This window comes from Ciconia boyciana, chromosome 6 (genome assembly GCF_034638445.1).
Source record: "Ciconia boyciana chromosome 6, ASM3463844v1, whole genome shotgun sequence".
Classification (NCBI taxonomy): domain Eukaryota; kingdom Metazoa; phylum Chordata; class Aves; order Ciconiiformes; family Ciconiidae; genus Ciconia; species Ciconia boyciana.
The window spans coordinates 16,331,401-16,353,912 of NC_132939.1; the positions used below are offsets into that span (position 1 = coordinate 16,331,401).

Genomic DNA, 22,512 nt, shown 5'->3' on the forward strand with positions numbered 1-22,512 from the left:
AAGGTAAGATCTACTTTTAAATGTTTACTGCCCTCTTAGCAATTTTATATAGGAGCCTGTGGAAGCTTGAGATATTGCTATTGAAAATAGATCTATAATTTTAATTAGTAAATCAAGTCAATGAAGACTGCCAAATCTCATTTGATCTGGCACTTCATTTATGCTAACACTTTCAGAAGTCACCGGTGATCCTTGGATACCAGCTTCAGATACTTCCAAGAGTCTTGGCTTTCAATAAATACTGAGTGAAGACCTCTATAAAATAAAAAGAACCAGGGGGGAAAATCAGGCCCCTTGAAAAGTATCTCAAGTTAGGCGATAAAAACTTCTGGAAATCATTGCTTTGGGCTGTTTAACTTTTTCACAGAATCACAGAATCGTATAGGTTGGAAAAGACCTTTAAGATCATAGAGTCCAACCGTAAACATAACACTGCCAAGTCCACCACTGCACCATGTCCCTAAGCACCTCATCCAAACGTCTTTTAAATACCTCCAGGGATGGTGACTCAACCACTTCCCTGGGCAGCCTATTCCAATGCTTGATAACCCTTTCAGTGAAGTAAAATTTCCTAATATCCAGTCTAAACCTCCCCTGGTGCAACTTGAGGCCATTTCCTCTTGTCCTATCACTTGTTACCTGGGAGAAGAGACCGACCCCCACTTCTCTACAACCTCCTTTCAGGTAGTTGTAGAGAGCAATAAGGTCTCCCCTCAGACTCATTTTCTCCACGCTAAACAACGCCAGTTCCCTCAGCCGTTCCTCATAAGACTTGTGCTCTAGACCCTTCACCAGCTTCGCTGCCCTTCTCTGGACCCGCTCCAGCACCTCAGTGTCTCTCTTGTAGTGAGGGGCCCAAAACTGAACACAGTATTTGAGGTGTGGCCTCACCAGTGCCAAGTACAGGGGCATGATCACTTCCCTTTTGCTCCTCCTCTTTAAAATTAGGGTATTTCTGTAGAGTACTACTTCAAAGCTCAGAGTACAATATGTAGTAGGTTTCCTCTGTTGTTTAAGTGTGCCACTCAATTTTAGAAAGCCCTGCAGTAATATCAGCTCTTACCCCCATTGAATAGTTTGCTCACTAAATCAAAATGCTTAAAATAATACCAAGATCAATACCTCATTGTCCCCATTGCCTTCAGAGACTTTCCTCTACCCTCTCACCTTTCTCAGGATATCTCAGTTGCGTAAAGCTGTGGTTGTAGCACAAGTCAATACACGGCATACTAGCTTTATCCAATTAGCCTGGGGAGCAGTAGTAAAACAGATACAGCAAGATATGCATTGGTGGGTAATCTTAGTAATCAGTCACCACTTGTCTGTGATGGATAATAGCTTTCTTAGCTAGTTTAAAGCTAGCGTGGACATTTCTACTTACGTGAAAAAGTCACACCTTTACTTGGTTAATGTGTACAATTGTTTTGTACCCTTGCATTGACCCAGGAATGCCTCATCTTTCTTGGGGTTTAGACTCTCTGTTGCGAGTTTCATATAAAGTAACAGCATGGACCTGTGTATATACAGTTTATTACAGATTTTCTTCCCTTTCTTCCATTGAAGGACTGCAGCAGGCACAGTCCTGCTCTCTAAAGCCCTTCCTTGCAAAATCGCATGAGTAAGTTTCTTTCTGCCATTCTAAAGCCTTCCTACTATAGTCCCTTTTGAAAGTATTTTTGTTTTTTAAAAGGACCAGATTGTCTTCAGACTAACAGCTGATTCATTTAGTTGTAGGACGGGTTTGGCGTGCTCTGCTTAATGTGATGTTTTGATTATTGAGATGTTTCCCGGGGAAATCTTATAGAAACGTTGTTGTTCTTCCAAGTCGCTGTATGACTCTGTGTGTCTTGTTTAGGAAAACTGACAGATGATGTAACAGAATTCGTAGAGAGTTGGCAGGAAAATCTTCCAGAAGGAACACGCAATTGGGATAAATCTCTTCTAAATGAACCACCCTGCCTGACACAAAGCCATGAATCTCTACAGGTTTGGATCAACACAAAAGGATTATGGCAATAGTTGGTGATTCTAATTAGAGCAAGAATTTGACTCTAACGCTTTGAAGGAGACTGGAAATATTCTCAGTTCCTCTTTGGAGAGATGGATTAAAATAGTTGCTGCAGCAGAGCTTCCCTTGTCCCCTCCTTCTCCCCCCATTTTTCTTCTGTATGAGTTTATAATTTAATTCTTGATCTTTTCAAATGTTATATTGTCTGCATAGCAGCCAACAGAAGTGTTTGAATCTGGGGCTAAATAAATGAAAAGTTGTAAAGTAGGGGTGTGTTCTAGAGCTGGTTCCCATTCCTTCCCTTAGGAAGGACAGAAAGAAGCAGGCAAGCAAAACCAGAATAAGAGCACAGTTAATTTGACAGTGTTTAAAAAATGAATTATTGTTACTTTTGTCCATCACATTGAAGTAGTTTTTCCTTTTGAGTAATATTTTTGAGATACAACCCTGAAATGAAGTGCTTTGAAACTAACGCTGATGCCAGGCATGTTTTATTTCTGCTGCTTTTTACTATTTAATTTAACTAAAATGAAGGCTATTTCAGGTCATGTGGGCTTAGCTGCAACATGGTCTTTGCCTTTCTTGGGGAAGGGATATGTTTTACTACCATTGGTATAAGCTTGAATAAAAGATTCAGTGTTATGAACTCTGGTATGGAGAGCAATATGCTACTAGTCACTGCTTTTAGTTGATGAGAGGCAAATGATTCCTAGTCACAGGCTGAGATGTCTGTACTGATTTTCCATAGTATTCTATTATGCTTAGGTTTATTTTTGAAAATCTTATCTTCACAACAGCTATCTCATTCATTTCAGAGGGCATACACTCTGTGTAATATCCTGTTACATCCCCCGTTTGAACAATGTCATGAATATGTGAGTCCTGTTCCTTTTATGGCAAGCTGCACCAATGATCTTTGTATGTAAGTGAATGTTTTTGGGTAATTCCAAAGCTGTTATAGAAAACATTGTCCTTCTATCATGAGAATGAATTGAATTGTAAATGTTAACAGAACTAATGTGTGTCTCTTTCTGCATATCAGTTTTTATCTAACATTCTTTTATTATCTTGCTTTTCTCACTTGTTCTAGTTTTACTGCCAGAATTTTCTGTGGAGTTGTTCCTGTTTGCTTTGGTATAAGGATGACCAAAATCAGGCCCAGATACTTGCATAATTTGTTAGTGTACCTTCCCTTGAATATGGCATCTATTTTGATTCTGAATGTGCAACATCATTAGTATTTTTAACCTTAATGAAAAGTAAATAGTGAATGGGTCAGTTTGGCATCTGCAAGCTGTATGTTAATCCAGTGAAAAGAGGAATTTGATTACTATTTGAATTTATGCTATCATTTCACAACCTGCTATGCTCCTTGTCCATGCAGTTTTGACTAGTTAAATTAACAGGCAGGACGGGAGAAGAAAATTTCCATTTCTTGTACTATGGTGACTTACTGGTGGAAACCTTACACTTTCTTGTGAGCTTTCTGAAGGATGTTATTCCTTTTGTAAAAATCAAGACCTTTATTCAAATCTGTTTATACTGCTGTATCTCTGGCTTTCATGGATTTATTCAGGAAATTGGCATCAGGTCTCAAATATATTGATGACCTGTCTTCAGGTGTGGCAGAATGTCTTACCCATTTAAGACTTTTAACCTAGCCAAACAACACAGTACTTTAGAACGTTATTAAAGTAGATTCAAAAGTGGTTGTATGCAATGCAGGAGCACTCATGAGGTTATGATTGCATGTTTGAATGTAGGTAGAAAATAATATGTCAATTTTTATTTGTGTAAGGTCAGCAGTGGATAATGCAACTTGGTGTCGAGCATTAACTGAATATGCCAGAGCATGTGCCCAAGCAGGAAAGCCACTTCATGGATGGCGAATGCACTTTCAGCAGTGTGGTATGCAGATGCTTTCGAACTTGGAAATACTGCTTAGTAGTTGTATTTTGGAAAGAGTGCTCTTCATGCTTTTACTTCTTTGTCCTTCCTCCTATTTTGAACTTATATAGTTCTCAGTGAAAGCATAACTATGGACTCACTTCAAGGCTATGTAAGTGCAATGGAATTTCTTTTTTGTATGTGTGATTTGTACTGAATGTATTTAAAGCGCTAAGCTTATTAGAATGTGTTTTAAGAACCTTCTTACTAAAACATCAGAGACTCTTTAAGATGATTAACCATTTGTTTTTTCATAGAGCTACTCTTTCAGATATTGCCAAAGTCTTCATGGCTTTCTGACATATGAAATGTGTGTCATGAGTGTTAAAAATAAATTTGAATTACACTTACATAATCTTCATCTTAGAAGTCACAGAAAGTAAGTTTGAAAGAGATAATCTAATTTATTTGTGTGTCTGGAACACAGGACCAAAGCCGCTTTGTCATTCATGACACAAGATTTCCCCCATGTTTCCAAAAATGTTTGTTAATGGATGTTCTACCACTTCCTATGCTCGTCTGAATAGCTAAATAGCTCTGCTGTGGGAAAGTTTCCCTGCGTCTCCCTTGGTGTAATTTAAGGTTATTCTTTCTCAATGCACCTTTAATGGACAGAATATGAATATATGTATATTCTCTGTGTGTGTGTGTTACGAAAGCCATTGTTTCATTGTTTTAGACAACAGATACTCAATTGACTTAGCAAAAAGTAAATACCTGGAAGAAATGTGTGCAATCTGTTTAAGCCCTGAGGCAGTAGCACAGTACTTTCTCATTTCTCTACCTGTTTCTATTTTTTTAGTGATTACCTGTGCTGAACCCTTGACCTACAATGAATGCATCAACTGTTGCCCTGTTTCATGTCATCAGCAATCACAGTGCATTGATAGTGAGCTTCCCTGCATTGATGGGTGCTACTGTCCGGATGGTAAGTTTTGCTTCTCAGATGCATATTATTTGATTCCATATAACTTTCAGATTGTTCTCCCCCAAGTTTACATACCTACATGGCCTGGCTAGATTAAGGCATTCACAAGAGCTCTTTATAAATGCAGTGCCAACAGAGTGTGGATGAATGACCTTGTTTTCCTTGTAACTGACAAGAGCCTTTTCCTCCCTCTAACAAGTGGGAATAGGTTTCAGCACAGATCCACGTTCTAGCCGTAGAGCTCCACAATTTGAGTGAAAAATGGGGTTTACTTTGTTGCTGACAGGGCAGCCATCCTCCTGATTCTGGTAGTTGCTGCTCTCTTCTTTTTTTGGGGGGGGTGGGGGGGTGTTTGTTATTTTGCTTGGGGGCTTTTTGTTTGTGGGGTTTTTTGGTTTGTGTTTTGTTGTTTTGTGGGGTGTTTTTTTTCTTTTTTTCTTTTTTTTTTTTCTGAAGAAAGTCTGCAAGGTCAGGTGCTTAGGAGAACTCAAAAATGTGACATGACTAAAACTCATTCATGTGGCCAGAAACAGGTTCTGATACTGAGATTCTTACACTGTTGTATGGTTCTGGCAAGTGAGATATTTACTGATGTGACCTATAGCAAAACTTTACCCTTATTTCCAAAATACACTTTGTCCAGTTTCCCTCTTGTTACTGGCTTCTCTTGGGTACATAATTCTATCCAAAACAGGACAGAGAAAGTTATGCCACGGATCTTAATCCTGCCTGTCATACATACCTTGATGATTTATAAGTAAAATCCTCTTTGTCATACATTTTATCTTTTATGGGCTAGTAAAGTCTTTTACCTTCTGGCTCTCTAATAATGGAATGATTAAAAAAAATAAAGCAAAACCCCATCATAGTAAAATAAGGACCAAACAGGGCCTTAAAACATAAAGGCAAAGATTTGAAAAGGTGTCAGAAAAGAATCCAAAGGTACTCAAAACATCATGGTTTGGTGTTTGTGTGTTTGTTTTTGGTTTTTTTTGTGTGGGTGGTTTCCTCCCTCTCTCCCCCAATATTAAATATCTGTTATTCATGCTACTGTTAGTGTATCTCAATCAATTTAGGGTCTTGGTCCATGTAATATAATTTATTTCATATCATTCAAATGCACACTTGTTCTGCAAAAATGGCTACCAAATAATCTAGAGTTTTATTATCATACATGACCATTTGTTTTGTTCTTGGGTATACTTGTTAGTGCTCCATCAGCCACTTGTACAGATATTTAACTTTTTTCTTGTTGTTTTATTTTTTCTAGGCTTAATTTATGAAAATGAATTGTGTGTCAAGCCTACGGAGTGTCCTTGCGACTACCATGGAAGTTTCTTTGAAATGGGTTCAGTGGTTTATGAGGATTGTAATAACTGGTTAGTAATCTTTCTTTTTATGCTGTGGACTTAGTCCTTTCATGGTCGTGAGAGATAGCTTTTTTAAGGCCTATTTCAGCTAAAAATTGAATTAAGTTGATAAGTCCTCACTGTTTCTACATACAAAAACTGTTGTTCCATATATGTTTTGCAATGAAGGGAAAGATAAAAGAAACTATAGAGCTATTAATTTGGAAGGAGAGCAAATGACAGATATTGCAGAGAATACTGTAATGTTTAGTACTCTTTTCACCTTGAACTCTGCCTCAAACTAAAAGGAATCTAGAATTCAAAATCTTAACAGGCAATTACTTTGGCTTTACTTTGTCTCCTGTTTGTGTTGTCTCCCTTGGACGCAAAGAGCCGAACATCATTATGACACTAAGCTGCTGTTTTGAGAATTTCTAAGTTAATTTTATACATTGGGAAGAAAAGTTTGTAGGAAGAGATAATGCCTTTTATTGGATCAACATAATTGAAGAAAATGGATGAGCTTGCAGTTGTGCAACTTCCTTTTTCACAACAGTTCTATTTTTTTAAAGTAATAAGGTTCAAATTGCTTGTGTTTATTGTTCTCAATTTTAACCATCCTTAACTTTTGTAATGATTATCAAGGAGCTAAAAAGAAAGAAAAGTGTTACTGGATGCATGAATGAAATTTCACCTGATGACATCCTCATGACAAGCTCTTACCACAGCTTCCAGGCATCCTAGTGACAGTGATAGCTCTGTTGTACTCTTTTGTGAGACTCGAGACACTTGGTTCTCATTTCATAGAGAAGGAACCCAGGAAGACCAACCGAGGGACGGCCATATGTACTTCACCAAAAAAAAAAAAAAGTATGAAACTTTTTTGTTTTTATTTCAGTACTTGCATTGGAGGAAAGTGGATTTGTACAAATCTTACATGTCCCGGTATGTGAAAGTCTTGAATACTTAACTTTTTTAATAACTGAATTTTTACTTGGGGTAAAATACTACTGTTAGATCTTAATGTGTTATTTCACTATATAATTCATATTTTTATTTCTATCTGCGTATAAATGCATCTACACACACAGTAGATTAAATATTAAAATGGTCTGAATAGCAGGCATCTGCCTTTCAGCTTAGCACAGTAATGTGTCTCTTTATACCTCACTATAATGTCTTTGGTAGATGGCACTGCCTGGTCATTCTTGTCATTCAACTAAAATTTCCTCTGCAATCTTCTCTTGACAGACTTATGGCAAGATTACTTTTTTTTTCCCTACAGTGTTGCTGGCTGGTGATATAGTATCTAGGTATTGTACAAATATCAGTTAATTATTTTCACAACATGCCTGTGGAATGAGGGGTGTTATTCTCACTTCACAGATAGATAGCTGAACTACAAAGATTAAGGTCAAAAGGATTTTGCATGTTAAAGGTACCTGTGGCCTCATGGTTCTTATAGCTGCCAATAGATTCAAGCACTGGTCTCAGAGTTATCAGTTAACTGTGGGAGTGCTTAATGTTTCTGCAAATCAGTTTTTAGAGCTACAAATCAAGTACTTAGAATGTAAGGATCACACATGTTATTGCCTCCTTCTGGGGGAAGAATTGTTTAGGTATCCTGGCCTGGCATCAGGTAGGAACTCCATAACAAAAGCAAGGATAAGGTTCAGTTCCTAACTGTGTTCCTAGTACCTGGTTATAATATGAATACAATTTTATAAATTACAGCATGTATAAGAGTGTATGAACTCTACAGCAGTAGTAACTGTTGAGAGTACACTGTCTTTTCTACATACTTAAATGCATTATTTGTTATGTTTGTCAGCTGAATGCTCAGTTTCAGGAGACATTCATTTCATGACCTTTGATGGGCGCAAATATACTTTCCAAGCTACCTGCCAATATATTTTAGCAAAAAGCCGTACATCTGGAGCATTTACAATATCCTTGCAAAATGCTCCTTGTGGACAGGTAAGGCTTAGAACCTTCTTGTATGTTTATATCCTGAAGGGTTTATTAATCGGGGGTGGGGAGTGGAGGAGTGGGGGTGGGTAGGGGAGGGGGGGAAGTAATAAAAAAACCCAAACCTACCTGCAATTGAATATATTAAAATTAACCAGTAGCAACAATTTTCCTTAATGATGAAATAGTTGAACAACAGTGTAGAGACAGTCTGTACATAAATTCTCATGTTTGCTTGTGATAAATAGAAAAGATTATGCTAGCGTTCTGATTCAGTGTTCACTGAGGTCATTCAGTAGCATATGGTGGTTCATGCAGCAAACCCTGGATGACGACTTGTTTTCTTGAGTTTTCTTAGTATATCTTTGTGAATTTGCAGCCAGCACAAAAGAAGCCTACTGCTTATTACTGCTTGAAGGAAGAATGACTTTCTTGTGCCGTGAATATAGATTTCTCTTTCAACTTTGTTCTTGAAGCTTAAAATTCACTTTTACTTACATTCATATGAAAAACTTTGGATAGCTTTTGGGACGGCTCTCTCGGATTTCGGTATATGTATGCATCGGTGTTACTGTTGTTAAGTTGGTATCCTGTACAATTGATTTCAGCCAAACATGCATGTGCATGTATATAGCTGATACTAAGGGTACTCCTACTTTATATTTGAAAGTTTCTGATACTGTACACAGAAGTCACCAAATATTTAATCTGCTTTATGTCCAAGACCCATTCTCTTTCCTTTCCCATTCTCTTTGTGTATGTGTATTTCTGAGCATGTATTATAATGTTCCACATGTGAGGTATGGAACACTGATAAGATATTCATTACAGCATTTCATTCTTATTACAGTCTTGATAGGTCTTGTAATTTTGAGGAAGTTAAGGCAAGTTAGAATAGATCTTATACCTAGGTGATGTGAGAAGTGTAGTTGACTGACTTGAGCTGTTTTCTGGAGTCGGGCTTTTCTCACTGACTTTGAGTTCTACAAATGCACATAAGGGCAGAATTTGGCCCACATTTGTATTAGGGTCATAACGCTACTGTGCATGCCTACTTACTAAGCTGCTGGACTTGCTGTAGGAACAAGATATTAAACTTTATATCTTGGCCAGATTTATGTTCTGTCTCCAGTGGTCTTGTGTAATGATTTTTACCTAGGAGCAACTGTATGGATATTTGAAGTGTATATAGACTTAAATGTGACTCTTTTTGCCATATTTCTAGACGAGCTACTGTATCTTAGGTCCAAATTTTCGTTCTTAGCATGATGAGCTTCCATATTGTTGCGGTTACGTACTTTGCATAAAATCAGATTTAGCACCATTGCTTTTTACTTCTGTGGGGGTAACTACTTACACTTCATTATAGTAGTTTTCCTTTGTATTCTAAATAAATGTGTGATTCTATAAGTTGTTTTACATTAATGATCGCATTCATTCTTCTCTGCAGCTTATGTTGTTCGTGAACTTGAGATTTCCTTGGGAAGAAAAATGGTCATATAAGTTGTCATGCAACACTTTCTAAAGGCATATTTCAGTAAAGTCTTTTTGTACTTGTGCACTAAAACCTACTTCTCTGTATGACAGAGAAGACCTTTAAGCAGGAGGAAGTCATATTAAAGCGGCTGCCACAAGTTTATTATAATAGAAATGATTTATTTGCAATCCAGGTAAGAGATGGGAGACTGAGTGCATAGAGTCCCCTTCTCATCTCGGTGATAAACGTTAAGAGGTAAGAAAAATAGCTTAACTGGGTAGAGACCAAATATATTTTCCAACTGGATGGTCCACAAGTAAATGTCCCACTATTTCTTCTATGGTTCCTAGGAGAAGTGTATAAGGACATCAGGTGAGGTATGTGACAGGGCATAGAAGTTACCAGTGTTGAAAAAGTGGATTCCTGTGTTGTGAATATGACCGCTTTATTATACTCTAGTAGCCTCTAGCTCCTTGAGGTAGAAGAGTTACAGTGGGGGCTGTGAAATGAGATCTTGGTGAGGTCATGCACATTAAAAAAACTTCTACGCTTTAACTTCTGTGTGCATTGTCCTTTGGGTTGGGAAGAATCTGGTGATCCTGCTAGTATTTCCTGTTTATAGGAAGGTTGAGACTGTTTCAAGATGCAATATATCTGATTGTTGCTACGATTCGCCACTTCAAGTGCGTATTTGACTTAGCTTATTCCAATTTTAATGAGTTTAGCTGGCTTCATTCTGTGCTAACCTTGGGATCCTGAGGAGTTGATTAAGTCAGTATCATGATCTAGAAGAAAAAAAATAGAATAGTTGTGAAACACAACATAAACACAGGCATTCAACAGAGGCATAAATCTGTTCAGTCAGCATAATATTCTCAGAACTTCGCAGAGTCCAAGAAGCTTGAGAAAGGTGGCTGTATATTGAAGTTGTCTCCTATACTGTATGGTTGAAGATAAGCAAAGAGGATCCCCAAAGAAACACTCTAGGCAACTTTTTTTATCAAATGAAAGTTGAGGCATGATTGGCTTCTTGCAGAAGCCCACAGTGAGACACCTTTCAGCCTGACCTGTTGAAAAGCCCATTAATGGACTAGAGGTCTGGAGCAAATATCTGCTATGGTAATGTGCAGGATATGTATTGTGGGTCTCGTTCCCTTTTGTGTTACAGAACACTTACTTCTGTGCAAAACAGACAGAAATGTGCCGTTCTATTTAGTTGTGGTGATGCTCTTGTAGAAAATTATAATCAAATTAGTTGGCTTTCTGCAGTACTCGTGAGACTGCAAAGAGCCTTGCAGTAATTCTTGCATCTTCTTCACCCTGACTTAGGGACTTTGCTTAATGTGTCTCTGTGTCCAAGTGGTTTGTAGATTAAAAAAACAGATTCTCTTGGCTTTTACTGCATGTTGGGCTTCATATTTTGCCTAGCCTTGGAAAAAGCTAGCCTGATCAGTCCTTAATAGGTGTAGACTTTTACAGAGGTTTGAGTGAAGCATTCTGGACATTAACAGCCAGGTGGGTGATCAGAGGCTTATGTGCTGTCCATGTTCCAGGGCTAAGTGCTGCTGATTTAATTATCAATGTACAAGTGGTGAGAGTGTAGTGAGAACAGTTTGTGTACTATAATGCAAGAATGTGGGGCTTCAGTGCAGCTATTCGAGTATCTAACTATCAACTAGCTGGTACTACTTGGCAGATGAGCTTCTTTAGAGTTCCCTAGGCACCATCCATTATCTTTTTCCCATTTATAAAAATTAATGAATTGAAATTGGAAGCTAAAAGATTGTAGTGCATAATCTCGTATTCCTTGATGGTTTGAGATTTTGTGTGCTTTTTAAAAAAAAAATACACCTTATCAGTCCCATCTCAGTCAAGCAGATTAAAAAATGTAGAAAGAAAATACCTGGGTAGATATTAGCTCTCTGAATCACAAAGAATCCAGTCATCTAGAGCCTTAGAGCTGGTGACATAAGCAGTCATCAGGCAACAAGTTATTTCAAAATGATGTGAAATTTTGTTTAAGCACTTTTTGGAAGGAGAATCAGTCGAGTGATCAGCACAGCTTAACCTTATCTGAGTTTCAGGTGACAACCTCACTGGCTTTGTAGTTTGAATGATGAGAAGGTCTTCTGAATATAGAAATTTTTTTTAAGTGTCTAGTGAGAGAAATGGCCATTCCTGTGAAAACACCTGCTGAAAGCTGGCAGGGGCAGTGCTGTGAAAGAAGCCATTCATTGGAACAGAGAATAATTGTCAGGCAGAATTTCTCCTTTAGTTTTCAGCATGAAGGAATAAAAAGCTTTTGTCAATATTGTGTAGTAATGTATATACTATGGAGGGTTGTTCTCTTGGCTCTGGTCTGCTATGCGTACCAGCTGGTATTCTTTTATTTTCAGCTTTTTAAAAGGTGGACAAAATTGTCAATTTATAGCCACTGCTGCTGAATGATACGCACAGAAACCTAATTTCTTAGTAAAGAGGCAAGACAAGATAAGCTACAAGAGCATGGCTTCACAATGCAGATATGTCTTCACCATCAGTCCAGGAGAGCTCGTTGAGCTGGTAAAATATCTCCAGTTATTTTTATAATTTGCTACCTTTAAGTTTCATTTTATCCTTTCAACTGTTGGTGAAAGATCACTGTTGCACTATTATTTAGAGTCAGGGAAATTCTGAGTGTAGTTTTTAATCTTTACACACCACTGTGTGTACTTGTGTGTCCATGGGACTTCAAGGACTGACAGATGATCTGCTCTGTGCTAGTTCAGCATCTGTCAAAGCCACATGGTAGTGTTCAGAGATCCTTGCAGCTCTAGTAATTGTTTTCAATGAGTAGGGCAACATTTGCCCTGTATTAGACAAGTCCCGGTGAAAGTCAGTGAGAGTTGGGTAGAAGTGTAAATCTTTGAACTGAGCATCCTAATCTGTTTGTACTGTGAATGGTGCTATTCACAGTATAATATTGCTGTTAGTGCGACTGTCCAAAGGTAGGGATATTTTAACTAAATCTTGTTCAGTGCCTCTTTCAGCACTGAAGATGCTTAACACTTTACTATTTCATCATCAGTTATGCCTTCACTGTAGGCAGTGGGACTGGAAAGTGCAGTCTCCTGCACCTCTGCTGGACATTTCTGGGCTGCAGCTCAGGGCCAATGAGAAATTTCCTGCAGTGAGACCTAGGCTGCTCTTTGACCAAGTGATTTCAGACATGTCTGTTTATCTTTTGGTATATAAGACATTATGAGACATTGAAGATGCATAATCCAGATGAGAGTAAAATGAACAAATAGTGTGCCAAAAGTGACCGGACCCAATTTTTGTCATTGTTCTTGAATACCTTTTAAATGGTTACAAGGTCTTGCAGTGAAGGAGGCTGAACAGAAGAAACAGCAGTTGGGTACTTCCCCCTTTCCTCTGTAGATGGCAGGGAATAGACAGTCTCTTAACTTTATCCAGTCACATTAAGCCAATGTAAATAAGCTGATGTCTCAGAAGCTATAGTAAAGAGATTTGAGTATAGCAGGAGTGGCAGAAACTTAATTCCTTCCTAGAGCAAAGAGAAAGTAGAAGGTGGACTGTGATTCTGATGTCTTTCAGCATGTAGCAAGGTGAATTACAGGATGCTGGCATGGTTCAAGTAATCTCTCGATCTACCTCTGTGGCTGATTCTCTGTGATAGAACATTTTTCTTTTAAAAAAATTAAGCAGTGATCAAATTCATTCTGTTAAGAAAAATCTGGTAATCTGTGATTAATAAGCATGCTTTAATAGGCATTCTTTCCCTATTGGCATCAAAAGCCAAAGTACCTGTAGTTATTCTGAAAGGTGGAAGTCCTGGCCTGGAAACTTTGATAGGGACTGAGTAGTGTTAATTATCTATCTGGCTAGTTTCCATGTTATTTAGTACAGGTGTATTTGTTACTGTGATATATTGAAAACATTTAATAGGCTTCAGACTTGTTCTGCTTTCCACCTGTGTGGTATGGTGTCTAGTCAAAGATCACTACAGTAACATAAAACATGCAGGAATATTAAGTAGTTTGGGACTTCATTTAGGTACCAGCCAGTTTCAGGACTTGCTTGAATGGAAAAAAAATCCAGCTTAACTAACATAGAACAAGTGTACTGTAGTTGACTATGGTTTTGATGAAAGCAGTTAACTTGAATTCAATTCTTGATCTTTAAGCTGTTGTGAAATTTTCTTGTGTAGGCCATGTAGCTTCTTTATGTTGTGAAACTTTAGCACATGAGTCTCAATACTTTGGTTTTTTAGCATTTCAGTCAGTTGCTTTTGGTAATGTTGACAATTAAGTCCCACTGAAGAGGGTCAGTGTAGGTAATATAGATGAGGTTGATCTAGGATTTTTTTGGAGCATGTTTCATTCAGACTGAAATGCAGTATTCCTTCTCATGTTTTTTCTATATGACATTTTGACTTAGAGAACTGAAATGGAAATAAGAATAAGCAATGGTAGTAACAATAAGCAAGTTGGGCCAGTTGGATGTTGTGATATTGTATGCTGTCACAATGCTGCCTGCCTTTCATCAATATTCATCCAGGGAGCTTATGAACATACTCCACAACTCCTCTCAGGAATAATGAACTTAAATGCTGTTTTAAATAATGATTCACAAGATGCTTCTGTCTTGCATTACTGTTTGCCTTTAAAAGAATTTTGTATCTCAAATATGCTTTAAAAGAACCAAGGTAATCAGAACACTTTAAAGTAAAGATTCGGATTTCTGTGCACTGCTATGTGGATAATGCAGCCTTGTTTGTGAGCATTAACGCAGCCTCAGTGGGTCTTTAATCAGGGGGGTCTCATGAATTGCAGGTGTCTTTGTACTAAGCTATGTAAAAATTGTTTAAGTTTCTCTTTCCAAATCCCACTTTTGAGCTGTATTTGCATAACAGGTTAGCATTATATTTTGACATACATGTGAAATCATTCAAAATACTAAGTTTTCTTACTTAGCTGTAAAGCTGTATGTTTTACAAGTGCACTCTGCTAAGAAGTAAGATACAACCGAAAATTTTCAATTCCCCACTAATTATAGCTTTACTTGCACTCTTATTTAACATTCATCCTACTTAATTTTTTTTTTTTAATTTATTTTGCTCTTACTTGTAGAACCAAGATGGATCATGTATCCAATCAATCAGCCTTATTCTTAAGCAGGACCCCAAGAGGCAAGTGACTCTGACTCATTCAGGAGATGTTTTGGTATATGACCAATACAAAATTAACCTGCCTTATGTGGATGGTAAGGAATAATATATAAGCATATAACTCCTACCAAGCACTAAAGCAGTATTTTAATGGCATGTGTATGTTGTGATACTGTCAATATTGCTAACATATTGAAGTGGTATGTTGTTAATATCGACATTGTTAATTTTTTATGAAATGTTTCACAAATTAACTGCTGATGTACTTTTTGCACTAATGGTAGGAGTTGTACAGTAACTGTATTGGGCTAGCATCCCTTATGTTAAGATTATGTTCTGTCTCTAACAAGTCCAAATGCCATCCCTCACATTTACAAGGTTGGTTAGTTCTTTTCTGAGGGAAAATTCTTTTTTCTGATTCTTGAACTGAATAATTTATTTTCCCTTTTTTGTAAGCAACTTGACTAAGTATAAGTGGAAGGAGCCCTCTTGTCCCTTACAGATAAGCTACAGGTTTTCAGACAAAAAATTTCTTTTGTTTCTTTTTCTTTTTGCTTTGATGAGATTTTAAATCTCTCCCTCTGGAATATATTACCAAGTATTCTACATATGAATATATGGCTGTATTCTGTGAGATTTAATGTTAGATTCAATGAGAGCTTTATATACAAATCATTAGTACATTTGATGTCTGTAGGGCCTTGGCTCTTCGGGAATTTCCCAAAAAAGGCTTTAATACAGGAAGAACGTTGCTGATGGTAGGATTAGGTTCTCTAAAATAAATGGTCTGCAATGTTATCTGCAATGTTTATGTCTTTAAATTGATTTGCTTTTAGTTAACTGTTATGAATATTCCAGTGAACTCTGGATGCATTTTTAAAGTGTGGTGACTGTCATAAGTTTCTTGTTTTCTTCTTTAAAGTCTGAATCAGTGTAACATTTCATGAGAAATCAATGATTAGGGGAAAATAGGATCTTAATAGGAAAAATGTAACTTAGATAAAAATGATATAAAACAAAAACAGTGAAATGACAAGAAACAAAATGCAAATTACAAGCGGGTTTCCTTTGCCTTTCAACAATCTCTGTTTTTATTCACCAGAGTTATTTGAAATACGGAAACTCTCCTCTGTATTTCTTCAAGTAAAGACACACATTGGATTACAGATACTGTATGACAGAGAAGGACTGAGGCTTTACCTTCAAGCTGATGGACGGTGGAAAGAGGATACTGTGGGCCTTTGTGGAACCTTCAATGGAAATACGGAGGATGACTTTTTGTATGAATAGCTGCAAGATTTCTATTTCCCAGTATATGAATATCTACAATTAGAGTGGTAGATCAAGTGTGTACTGAAGCTGAATGGATAGATACCAAGAATAATTGATTTTGAAGTTTTGTGTTAGTGAGATAGATAGTAGGTTTTAGTTTGCTAATAGAAAATATGTAACTTCAACTATAGGATATCAAGCCAGGTTTTGCTTAAAATATTTTAATACAAAAATACAGTGAAATATATATGACTCATAAGTGCTAGTTTATCTGAAAAGTTTTGTCCAAAATATGGAGTGGCCTATAAAGGGACTTTCTGCCTCCCTACAAGCCTCTTTATCTCTTTCCAGCTCCTCTTTTCTGTTGCAAGTTCTAATCTGCTCTCTCTGACAGACTCCATTATTCAGTGTCTGCATGCCAGCAACAGGAATTGGCTGTTGCCTGAGCTTCACTTCGTTGTGCTGCAGTGAAAGGTGGTCAGAGCTGCCTGAGCATCACAGTCAAGATTGCTGTTTGTCCAGCTGCTTTGCAGCATGTTTCCTACAGATACTAAAGAACAAATTTGCTTCCAGATGATTGAGCAGCCTAATGGAACTGGAAGAAGGAGAACGTGAATTTAGACCATGACAGAATATTTGTTTGATCGAGAAAAAACCCAAAGAGTAGGAGAACTTATTTCTCTCAAAACAGTTAGAATTTTTAAAATCAAAACTAATAGAAAAATGGGAGAACTTTCCATAATAGTTCCCATTTAAAAACACACACATATACACACACACAAATATTCTAGTGGATTTTTGAACCATTTCTATCTTAAAGATTAAAAAGTATTATCAAAATATTGTTTATAACGAGACTAGGAAATATATAGACAGGATCTGAATGAAGAGATTATTTATATAAAACTACTTCAAATATTTCTCTGTTTGAAGCAAGTAAGTTTTGTAGTATACTTTTGATGACAGTCTTTTGGACTTGTTCTCAAATAAGTGAGAAGTTGTTCAATAGTTGATATTTGTGAAAAAGCCCTTAAGGTACAGGAAATTATTAATTGTGCTGAGACATGACACAAACCATAATGTGCAAGCATCTTGACACCTGTACACAAAACACCTGATCCACACCAGATTTGGGAGACTTGCCGTAGACGGTGTCTTTTGCAACACCTCCATCCCCGGCTACTTTACCAGAAGTAATACTACTGGTTGAATGCCTGATGCAATCTTTTCCCTAGAGTGTAACATCCTGTATTTAAATGCACAGTTTCGATCCTTCTCCCTATACAATATTAATGTACCTTGGCTATTTTGATCTAAGTCTTTCTATCTATCAGCTTCTGCTGCCCCTCTGCTTACCTGGGCCTCATGGATATCTATTCAATTGCTTTTACTGTTACATCTCTGGACCCTTGGATTTCTGTTCCTTCCTCTTTCTTGCAGGGACTGGAGAGCCTGGGAAGTCAGCTACCCAGGAACAGACAGGAAATTATAGGTAGAGGAGAGATAAAAATAGATCAGATATCACTGAGGAAGCAGAAGTATTAATAAGAGAGTGCAGACTTTCAGGACAGTGGTGCTTCTTCCTCTCTTGTGAAAATGGAACGTGGTCTGTTTTGATCTGTCCTTCCTTACAAAGTATCTAATGGCTCTAGAGCACTTCTTCTGTTTTGTTTCTGGGCCTTTGCTTGGAAAGAAAGAGTCGAGTCCTGAAACTTCAGCTGACAGTGCTTTACAGGAGAGTGCATGAGAATATGGAACAGTGGAAGGGGAGCTTGAGTCAGCTCTGCTGAAGAGGGTGGTAGAACTGAGACCATTCTGTAAGTTCACTGTATCTTTTGTAACTGACTTCTGTTTTGTAAAAGATCTCCAGCTGGAGTAACTGAAAGCACTCCAGAGCTGTTTGGAAACACATGGAAAACTTCATCGGCGTGCATTCTTGTGCATGATAGTTCACAACTGGATCCGTGTGATATTCATCTGCAGGCAGGTGGGCAGTGAAGGTCTATTGTTATTGACAAATGCATTTCTACTTATTATATTTGTGCTGATTTTTCTAGTTGGATCAGGTGAAGTAATAACCAGTCCTACCCACTGGAAAAATTAATACTTACAGGTAGCATTTGTTGAGTTAAATCCTGTAACAAATCATGTAGTGTATTGTTTAAGAGATAGCCTGCAAGTATCCCCCTTTTTATTTCTGGTTTGCAGTTACAATGTGTTAAGTTAGACATGCATTAAAGGTTGGTAGTGTGTCTAGTATTGGTGATGCTGCTGGTTAAGATGGAGACTCAAAAGTATTGCATTATTCATTTTTGAAAATACTAGAAAAATGAAGCATTTGGTTTAGTTGTCTGCTATGGAGGAGAATGAGTAGGAGAAAGATACATATGCGCTGCCAGCCTTTAGATTCAGCTGAAAGGGTCCAGCTGGGGAAAGATGGTGGTGGCTAATGCCATGAGGACTACAGATGGTCACTAAGACATCCTTTAATAATGATAAACTTTGTAGATCGTGAGTTATATCCATTTCACAGTTCCTACCACTTCTTGTCTTGGACTCTACACACTTCTAGGCAAGATACAGAGGTAAAACATTGATTAAAGTTTTGCCTGTAATTTCAGCAGTGCTAGGAAATCATCATGTCTCCTGCTACAACATCATCCCGTCTTTTGGGTATCTATACAACGTGCAGCTCTAAGAACATATGTTCTTGGTAATGCGTTTGGACACGAATGTAGAAAAAAGTGGCCTGTACAAGAAGTCAGAAATTCTGGAAAAGGAATTTTGAAGTCCTAGTTTATGTATGTCTCTTATTTTGTGGGAAATACAAGTTTATCTCTTTCTGGGTATGCTAATATAGCATATTATTTCTTTTGACCACTATTGCACATTTGTTTAATGCATTCAGAATTAAGATATTCAGATGACTGCTGTGTTTGGAGCTTCTTATGTAACTACTTGATACTGCTCTTGTTCTCCTGTGTGATAGTGCTACCCCAAGCTAGCAGCTCTGCGTGTGGTTGCAGGTTTATGCAACTGAAACAATGGGTAACATTATTCTTTAAAATACTGACCTATTGAAGTAGTTACTGGGAATGACTTAAACTGAAGAGATATGTAATCCTGTGTGTTTATGAAAGGCACTGGGTAGTGTGTAGCATCTGTTGCCTAACCCATATCCATGAATCTGCTTAAAAATAGGAGACTATGTAGGCACTGTCTGCGTATTGTAAAATTTTCCAAATGCCTTAAAATCATTCCGAGAACAGGTTCAAAACTATGAGCAGCTAACTTCTTTTCTGTCCTTCCATACAGTTATATAGATATCAAAGATAGAAAGATATATATGGCAATAGTATATAACCATGGTCAGTTGCACTGTATAGAAGACACTTTTTATTCCAAGTCTTTTTAAACTCCCTCACTGAAACAGTGTTTAATCTGTTATTTCTATAGCTTCTTATGCAGCAGAAGCTTGTAGCATCCTTACGAAAGAACTTTTTGCTCCATGCTACCCCTATTTGAGTCCTGTTCCCTATTTTGAGCAGTGCAGAAGAGACACTTGTAAATGTGGACAGATTTGTTTTTGCTCTGCTCTGGCCCATTATGCTCATCATTGCCGAAGATTTGGAATTGTAATAGATTTCAGAGGAGGTGTCCCAGACTGTGGTGAGTTGCCTTTCACTTCTAATCTTAAATAATTACTATTTGAGGACTTTAGAATGACAGGCAGAAAATAAAATTAATATAATCTTTTAAATGAGGAGAGGATTAATTCTAGCATGATCTCTTGTGTGCAGGACAAGGTTCTTTTTTTCTCAAGACAGAATTAGTACCAGTATTTTTAGAGGACTGTTCCTTTATAGTTGGCTTTCTTTACTTCTTTTGACTTAAGATGCAAAGATTTTTTGAAGTAGTTGGAGGGCTTCAAATGTATACAGAATTAAAAATATGCCTATATCTCTTATGGCTTTTGGGTATGGCTCATACCCATGTTGTTACTATTCATGAGCTGTGTAAATAGATTGTTCTTTTCCTCGTAGATGCTAGGTTTATCTAGTTCTTTAAATGAATTAAATGAAAAATGATGGGGATGTGTTTAGGAGTTTTAGCTGGATTACTGTCAACTTCTGCTGTCTGACAGTCTCTGTTAGCTTATTCTCTTACTGTCAGTGGTGCTGAAATACACAAAGTGCTGAAATAAGTGTAGAGAGTTGGTATTGTTGATATTTAATTTAAAATGAATGAAAGAATACAGGTAGTGTAGAGATAGCCAAAGGTGACATCTGTTATCTGCTCTATAAAGCCTTACAAGTAGAGGAGTGGGATAATATTATTATATTCTTTAGTTTATATGAACTTTTAGTGATGCAAAAGATGTTGATAGGACATCTCGTCTACATTTTTTAAAACTATAGAATTGGAAACCCTATGAAAGAACCCTAAACTGACACCCTTGATGTATTTAACATCTGGTAGTTTTCATCACATCGTGTAATTATCCATGTTGTAATGCATGATAAAGAGGATTTTGGAAAGTTGGTCCAGCTTAAGTATCTCAGGCTGGAGTATCTGTATGTATATCTGAAAAGACTGGCTTGCTTGCAGTCATTATGGCATGAATGGCTGTGTCCACTCTGACTGAATTAATCATTCAAACCATTTCATTTTATTTTCCTTTTCTAGAAGCAAGTATAGTTTTATCAGAATATATTTTAGAAGTCATGCTTGTAGGGTTTAAAATATGTGAATCTTTTCAGTATTTCGAGAACTTATGATCTTTTTTTTAAGAGGAGCTTTACAGGATATATATATATATATATATATATATATAAAAAAGAGAACTTAAGATCGTATTGTGCAACATCTGTAAAGTACACACATTTTATTTATTGCTTTTAATGTTTTCTTTAAGATGCTGTGCATTTCCCAAAGCCTGTGCACAAGAGCCAAGCATTTTCAGAGTTAGAGGAAAAAAAGCTTCAACTGTTTGGTTTCCCCAGTGTAAATCTGGATTAACTGCGATGATCAACTTCAATGTACTCGTTATTACTGCAGATTTACGTCTGTGTAGTTTACACAGCATAGTGCCAAGATAGCAATTTTAGTGGAATTTAATGTGATTGGGAATGAAAGAATAGAGATGTTTATCAGAAAACTGTTGGGAGGTACTTGAGTCTCTTGCACTGTAATTTGAGAGATTTGTTTCATTTGGACAGCTCTTTCATGTGAAGATACAAAGGAGTACAGTACTTGTGTATCTACCTGTGGCAGAACCTGCCAAGCACTGTCTGTGCCAGAGACATGCAGCAGTGATTGTGTTGAAGGCTGTGCTTGTCCCTCTGGAACGTATTTGAATTCCAAGACTGAACGATGTGTACAGAGGTAGGTAAGGTTGCATTTCTGATAGTCACCCCCACTATTTTAGACCACTGCATTTGCAAGTCACAGTGAAAAGCTAATAAATACGTAATCTTGTAGATATTATGCATCTGTAAACTTGGTGGGATCTTAGAATTATACAGAACCTGTATGTTGATCAAAAATAGCTCTTTTATAGTACTGACACTCATCCAACATCACCAAAGCTAGTTGTTACATATTGTCTGTTTTTTGGCATATAAGAGATATAAAAGGTGTCTATTGTTGTGTAGAGGTTCTGCTTTGTTACTGATTTGGTTTGGAATGTGCTCGAGTTATATGGCAGTATTGAGATCAATTTCTTGTATTTTAAAATAAAACAACCCACACAAAACCAAAACACCACAAAACCCCCACCCAACCAATCAAAAAACCTCACCAAAACCAACAAAGCAACCAATTGAACTTTGAACAGCAATTAAGTCAATGGGAATTCATTTTCTTCCTTCAGTTTGAGTTAATCACGGTTACATGTTTTTTCTCTACTGCAGAAATGAATGCCCATGTTATTTTCAAGGAATTGACTATCCCCCTGGAGAAAATGTTATGACATCTTTGGGCAAATGGTAAGATACAAAATTGTTTTTTCACTTGACTAAATAGTGTCTTTTTTTTAAGAGTCCTTTCAAACCATTCTGGCTAGCCTGTTGGGTTTTGTGTTGTTGGTTTTGTTGTTGTTTTGGTATTTTTTTTAAATGAAACATACAGAATAAACCCCAGAGATTTCCTGACTGTCCATTCAAGTCTGTTCAGCTAGACCTTCATTGCTATTCTCCTTCCCTATACCAGATTGTAAATCCATTTATGAAGAATAATTACGAATCTGTCTTCCACTAGTATAGAATCAGTATAAAAAAGCAGTGTGGCTTTATCAGCTAAGAAACAACACAAATAACTGTCAGCTGCAGCCAAAGGTAATAAGCATCTCTCTTACTGTTCCTTACATTTAGCATTCGTTCTTGTCCTCTTGCT

The 22,512-nt window shown here is 37.1% G+C and overlaps 1 protein-coding gene across 1 annotated transcript in view; it reads left to right on the plus strand.

The window, feature by feature from the left end:
• OTOG (otogelin) overlaps positions 1–22,512 on the plus strand; it is a 112,928-nt gene that overhangs the window by 18,803 nt on the left and 71,613 nt on the right. The window contains exons 9-21 of the mRNA XM_072864588.1: positions 1,856–1,986; positions 2,824–2,930; positions 3,807–3,916; positions 4,758–4,883; positions 6,154–6,262; positions 7,131–7,177; positions 8,064–8,209; positions 14,810–14,942; positions 15,950–16,127; positions 17,982–18,106; positions 19,576–19,788; positions 21,339–21,504; positions 22,032–22,106. Coding sequence (XP_072720689.1) covers positions 1,856–1,986; positions 2,824–2,930; positions 3,807–3,916; positions 4,758–4,883; positions 6,154–6,262; positions 7,131–7,177; positions 8,064–8,209; positions 14,810–14,942; positions 15,950–16,127; positions 17,982–18,106; positions 19,576–19,788; positions 21,339–21,504; positions 22,032–22,106 — 1,666 coding nt within the window. The remainder of the gene's footprint in view (positions 1–1,855; positions 1,987–2,823; positions 2,931–3,806; positions 3,917–4,757; positions 4,884–6,153; positions 6,263–7,130; positions 7,178–8,063; positions 8,210–14,809; positions 14,943–15,949; positions 16,128–17,981; positions 18,107–19,575; positions 19,789–21,338; positions 21,505–22,031; positions 22,107–22,512) is intronic.